The 6747-nt window shown below is 39.4% G+C and overlaps 1 protein-coding gene across 1 annotated transcript; it reads right to left on the reverse strand.

Annotated features, from left to right (window-relative positions):
• Positions 1-5422: 5422 nt before the first annotated feature.
• On the reverse strand, positions 5423-6128 carry LOC116494948 (protein GVQW3-like). Its single transcript, XM_032197110.1, has one exon. The coding sequence runs from the start codon at positions 6116-6118 to the stop codon at positions 5423-5425; it is 696 nt and encodes a 231-aa protein (XP_032053001.1). The 5' UTR covers positions 6119-6128.
• Positions 6129-6747: the final 619 nt, after the last annotated feature.

Raw genomic sequence — 6747 nt, forward strand, 5'->3', positions numbered from 1 at the left:
AATTTAAATAATTTTTTTAAAATTATTTAAATTTTTTTATTTATTTAGATTTTAAATTATTTTTTTAATTTAATTTCTAAAAGAAATTTCTAAAAGAAATTAAATTAAAAAAATAATTAAAAAAAAAAAAAAGACTAGTGTTAAGGATATTATTCCTCTGGAATGGGGAATGGCAAAGAATGATTAGAATGATTCAACATGCTCACAGAGGTAAATGCAAACACATCACTGCTCTTCTCAAAGTTGACACAATAGCCCTGCAATGAAATAGCTGAGAGCAAAAGAATATGCAGAGTGCTGACGCACCAGCATTACTAACATACCGTGCATTCTTTTGAACTCTTTTTTTTAGACTTGGCAAAAAGTCCATCTCTGCATTATTTTTTTCTCTAAAAATTAATCTTTCAGTTCTTAAACCAGAATAAGGAGACAACCTCTGTGAAACACTGCTCTGAGCGACCCCACCATAAGGCTCTTTCCTGTGGCTGCCTCCCAGTTACACTTGGTGCCTAACACAGGGACTGAATGTACCCTGCAGCCTTTGCATCAGTGGGGTCTCTTACTCTCCACCTTCCAACCACATCCCCCTCCATCAGGAAAAAAAAAAAAAAAAAAAGAGAAACTATATTTATGTGAAGCTATTTTAGATGATACTGGAATATGAACAGGACAACAGCCAATGCACACAAATGCATGAGCTCCCCTCCTTAACTACTTCCCAAACCAGATTTTCTTTAAAATATGAACCAGATATAAAGTTCACAAAAATTCCCAGTGCAGTATTCTCTCTTTTTTTTTTTTTTTTTTTAACAAAAAGATTAAATTTCTTTTCATGCCTCTATGAGAATTCTATCATTTTCATATTTAAACTTCTATATTGCCTTTCTGAATCTCCCTGGAAAGAGCTCTTCTACCATCTTTCATGAAGTACTACCAATATTAGTATTCTGCTAATTCAGTTCCTCTGCTTCAGAGTCACACAGCAGAGTACCTTAACATAACCGTATTGCCTACTATCTACAGCAATAAAGATGATCTTTTCTGAACCCCGTCGCATATTGGCAGTCTGTGGTTTAACGGATTACTCTTCAGAGAAGTCTAAGTATGCATCTTAAATGTAAAACAGAAACATTAGCCTCAAAAGTCATCAAGGCAAGTTTTCTGTATTAAAACTGAAAGTTTATACTTCTTTATATTTCTTTCCAATGTGTCACTCAAAAAGACTCTATTCTGTCTCTTCAATAACCTGGGTGATTTTGAAGACCCTAGAAATATTAAGAAGTCAAAGCAGCAATGCTTATTAATGTTGCTTTTTGTATTTCTGAATTCTGCAGTAATGTTTACTGTTTCAAAGGGAGTTTATAATTATGCAAATTGCTAAGCAGTCTGCATAATGTACAACATGTTTGGGTTCACTGACTAGAAGCTGAAATACATTACTTTAATGCTGCCTGTATGCTATGCAATTCAGTTTGCATTTCTTACGCTCCACTGCTCTGTACCTGTCTCCAGCAGTATCCCTTGTGTTTCAGAATTTATATGCAACCTCAGTACCTTTGCAGACATTTGGCTCAGAAATTATCTAAATAATTTAGGTATGCCAACTTAACATTTTGCAAAGCAAAGCTACATTTTGATAGCCCTGTGGTTGCTGAATCCTAGTGAAGACTTCCACCTTTTCATTATAATCTTAGTTGTTATCATAGTTATAACTTAAACATTGTGAAAGCTGTTCTAAGCTGTGCATGACATTTAATAAAAACAAAAACAAAAAACCCCCACAATGTTGTTAAATGTACTCTACTACTTTAAATACAGCATACCTCTTTCATATCATAAACATCATGTCTGCAGTCAGTAATAGGCTGTTTACTGATCCTGTTTTCAAAGGTGTCCATCATTCTGACCTTGCTTGTGCAGGACACTTCTGAACGGATGTGTGCATGCTGCTCCTAGTGTCTGATCATAGTAACTGCTGCCAGAACAGTCACAGAATATTTAAAACTGAGGTGTGCTGAAAGGCCCCCAGACCTCCATCATCCTGTTGAAATATTCTACTCTATGTGAAAGGTTGATCCACTTGATCACCTTCTTAAAATACCATCTAGGGCCCATGAAAGCCAAACTAAAGTGACTAAGCACCCCTACAGACAAGTGCAGGCAGTTATCAAGCTCTTGTGGTGTTCCCAGCTATGACTGGCTGTCACAACCTTATGAATCCTCCATCCCACATGTATAGTGTTGCTCATGAGTCAGGTTCCCTTGGCTTTGAGACAAAGATCAGGTTTCAGCTGTAGACCAAGACCCAGCTAAATACTCCAGATTCACATTGTCATCCCTGCTCCAGCATTAAACTTCTCACCATACCCCAGGGTCACCTCAAAGGAAGGGGCCAGGGAATAAAAAGACAGAAGTAGCATCAAGTTAAGCATGGAAACAGCTGGAAAATTTTACTCCATTCAACATCTGCTGCTTGTTGCAGAGGCCAAACAGTGCTTGCTCTCTCTCAGGGTTTGCCAGTGCTGGCCAGCAAAGCAGGGTTTCCTATTATAATTTTAATAGCAGCCTCTCAGGATCGGAGTCAAACACTGGTTTGTGCCCTGTCTGCTTATATTCCCCCCTGCCCCATGCCATAACTGGACAGTTTTAGTAGGTGATTAATTAGACCAATTATTAACTGTGGCCCAGCCTCAGGGTATGAACTATGCTATGCAAACTGATAGGCTCAAAACCACAGAAGGTCTTTGACTCAACTCTGGTTATGCTTTTATATGGTCTCTGTGGGACAGCAATGCTCAATTAACTTATATTACTGTCTATAAACTTAATAGAGTTTTTATAGCTGGAAGAAATCTGTGGGTTTTTTTTTTTGTTTGTTTTGTTTTTTTTTTTAAAGCTCTCATGTTTCAGATTAGCTGAAAAGGGTTTTTGTCCTGCTGGTACAAGTCTACAGCAGGTTACACCAAGTAAGTGTAGTGTTCTAGGCATGGGAGAGGCCATGCAATGCCTGTCTTATTTTCCAAATTGTTCTCAGCAGTCAGTATGAAACCCAGTCTTATGAACTGTTTCTGAAAGAGAGTATTCAGTCCACACCCACACTTTCAAATAAAAGCAGCAAATAAAAAAAAAAAGCAGAATTTTTTTTTCCACCTTGTATCTGCTTTCCACATTAGTTATTTTTCATCTACTGTTCAACAGAAAAAGGATTTTATAATTTTCTTATATCCACTTATTTAAAAAAAGGTATTTCTTTCAGCAATTTCTAAGCTCCCTTGTGTAATTACATGAGGAATACAAACCATTCTTCCTTCAGGGAATAAGCCAGCTCATGCAGTTAAGAAGAAATTTTCCTTAGAGACTGGTAATTTCATAATTAGTCACTACAGGATTTCTTGCAGCTTCCAGCTATTATGGGAGAAAAGATACTCAAGCATCCTGAGTCACTGGCCTCAAAGAACATCACTGTCACTGTGTTCTGATAGAAGTGGAGTCAACAAACTCTGGTTAAAACAAAACCCAAACTAACAAAAAAGACCTCCAACAACAAAACTAGACTGCTGATGCCAGCAATGCCTTCATTTTATATATATATATATATGTATATAATATGCACACACACATTCACAACTAGTGTATACACACACGTGCACACACACTACTACTACTACTACTACAACTACCTCAAAGGAGGTTGTAGTGAGGTGGTGAGTCAGTCTCTTCTCCCAGGCAACAAACAATAGGACAATAGGAAATATCCTTAAGTCAGGTCAAGGGAGGTTTAGGTTGGATATTAGGAAAATTTCTTCACAGAAAAGTTTGTGAAGTATTGGCAGAGGCTGCCCAGGGAAGTCGTCATCCCTGGAGGTCTTTGAAAGACATGCAGATGTGGAGCTTAGGAACATGGTTTAGTGGTTATCGGTTGGACTTGATGCTCTTAGAGGTCTTTTCCAACCTAAAAGATTCTATGATTCTCTCTATATATCTTTTTCTTTTGATTTTTAATTGCAGTAAATTTTAGTTTGCCTACCAAGTTTATGTTTAATAAACAGAACATAATTTGTATTGGTTTGGTCAGAACATGAACCTTTTACATTTACTTATTTTCTGAAAGACCATTCATCTGCCATATTAGATGACACTTTTGCCATGCATTTTGAAAGTCCAATGCTGAACATGCATGTGCAAGATTCAATGACATAATGGTGTGTGGTTAAGCCAGTTGTTTCTTTGCAAGGAACTACATCAATCAGATCTTTCTTGTGTCAAGACGTGTAACTTATGAAAATAAGAAAAAGTTAGTGTTTGAGTGTCTAAACAATTTCACTGAACAAAATAATAGCAATAATGGAGTAAGAAAAAAGGATATAGAAGGATAGTGAGGAAATTACTTCTCCAGTGCTATAAGAGGCTTATCCCCAAGCCAAGTTTGTCAACAGCAGATCACTTTTATTCCTCTTTCTGAAGGTGCTCATTTTCATTGAAGAACAAGAACCATTTCCCAGCTATATGACAGGTATTGCAATGAAATAGGTGGTTTAAAGCTTATTAACATCATGGCTTGGACTTCACTGATCACTGTCACTAAACCAGATATTTAATCTCCATTACATTACAACTGTACAGTACATTAAATATCTTTCAGCCACTGCTTCCCTTTTAAGAAAGTTCAGATCAGTCATATCCTTTAAAATGCCATTCAGATGATTGGTGCCCAGTCAACTGATAAGCAAACAGTGCTTAACTAGTCACATCAGTGAATCTGGACAGCAAGAAAGCTTGAAAGAACACTTTGGATAAGAATAAATGACAACGTTACATCTGCATTCCAGACTGAGGAGTAACAATCAAAGAATAGCTCAAAGGCTGAGAAGATGAAACACAATGATGGATGGATGTTAAGGAGAAGGAAAAGCTATGACCTGAAACAGATGGAAGAGAACCATAATTTAAATATATTATTTTTAATTCAAGTTATTTCCCTGATGCCTTCTTTTTTCTTTGTTTTGTACATACATGGTCTGTTCTGAAAGTAGTAGGACTCATCTAAAAAAAAAAAAAAATCATTCATGAGAATAGAACAAACAATTTTTTCAAAGTAGCACCCTTCCGCGTCTACACACTGCTGCCATCGAATTTTCCAGTTTTCGAATGCCTGGACCGGAATGCTGTTTAGCTCCCTCATCACGGCCTCTTGAAGCGTCTCTACCGATGTGTGATGCTTCCCCTTGAGTGTTGATTTTATTCTCGGGAATAGAAAAAAGTCTGGCGGGGCCAAGTCGGGGCTGTAGGGGGGCTGAGGCAGCGTTGCCACCTTGTGCTGGGCAAGATACTCCACTATGCGGTACGCTGTGTGGCTTGGTGCGTTGTCATGGTGCAGCTGCCAATTGTTGACGATGGCTGGGCGGACACGAGCAATGTGTTTTCACAGTCTTGTGAGGACTTCCATGTAAAAAACTGCATTAACTGTTTGTCCGGGTGGTACAAACTCATTGTGGATGACTCCATGTCGATCAAAAAAGCAAATGAGCATGGACTTTTGCTTGGATTTGCTCATTCGTGCTTTCTGGGGGCGTGGGGAAGCAGGGGTGTGCCATTCTGTGCTCTGCCACTTACTCTCCGTGTCGTATTCAGACACCCACGTCTTGTCACCGGTCACTACATTGTCCAAAAAGTCGGGCTCCTCATTCACATGATGAAGAAGATACTGGCAGATTGTTTTCCGGTTGGCCTTTTGCTCCTCTGACAACACTCGCGGCACAAACTTCGCGCACACTTTCCTCATGGCTAAGTTTTCTTTCGCCATCTCAAAAACTTGGGTTTGAGGAATGCTCAAGTCATCAGCAATCATTCTGATACTCATCCTGCGAACACGGTTCAGTACATTTTTCACTCGTGACACATTTTCGTTGGTCTTGCTGGTCAAAGGGCGTCCGGAGCGGTCGTCGTCTTCCACTCTTTCCCTACCTTCTTGGAAAAGCTTGTGCCACTCAAAAACACATGATCTACCCATGGCAGCATCACCGTAGGCCTCCTTAATCACGTCGTGCGTCTCTTTGCCCGTTTTACCAAGCTTTACACAAAATTTGATCGTGTATCGCTGCTCCAGTAAACGCTCCATGATTCTCCATGACGAGGCGTCATGGAGACTAGGCGTTTCGACAGGTGTTCACAGTACAAGCAACCTGCTCTCTTCAACGGCCAACAGCCGACTGCCGATTTTTCCCAGAGTTCCCAATATCCCCCTCCACCGATCCTGTGCACACAGACCGCCTCTCGTCTGCCCATTCGCCCAGAAAAAAGCCAGTCCTACTACTTTCAGAACAGACCTTTCTCTCCTCATACAAGCAGGGATCTGCTTTGCTTCTTCATCTGCTTGGTATCATCTCCCTAATGAGGCTCAGTTGCTGTGAGAGGGGAGCATAAGCTCCTCATTTGGCAGGAGCTTGTATCTTGGCCAGAATTGACTCTTGAGCTCCTTGGTCACGGCCTTTACCTCCCTGCAGAACCTGGACTGTTCACCCTCTATGGCCTTGATATCTAACAGCACCATAAACACACAAATTAATGTAAACCAATACCCTTATAATCTTCAACACAACTTTAACACACATTTCCCTGCTGTGGAAGTGAATCAGACTACCTATTGTCTACCAGTTCAGGAAAAGTTTTAAGTTTAAGTGATCAAATAGCTTTAAATATAAATCTCTCATTGGGACTACACTCATATTGTCTATTAGTTATTATCAT

Source organism: Aythya fuligula, chromosome 14, assembly GCF_009819795.1.
Source record: "Aythya fuligula isolate bAytFul2 chromosome 14, bAytFul2.pri, whole genome shotgun sequence".
Lineage (NCBI taxonomy): Eukaryota > Metazoa > Chordata > Aves > Anseriformes > Anatidae > Aythya > Aythya fuligula.

Bases quoted from the DNA above. Each gene is read 5' to 3' on its own strand.
- LOC116494948 (XM_032197110.1), bottom strand. From the start codon at position 6,118: ATGGAGCGTTTACTGGAGCAGCGATACACGATCAAATTTTGTGTAAAG.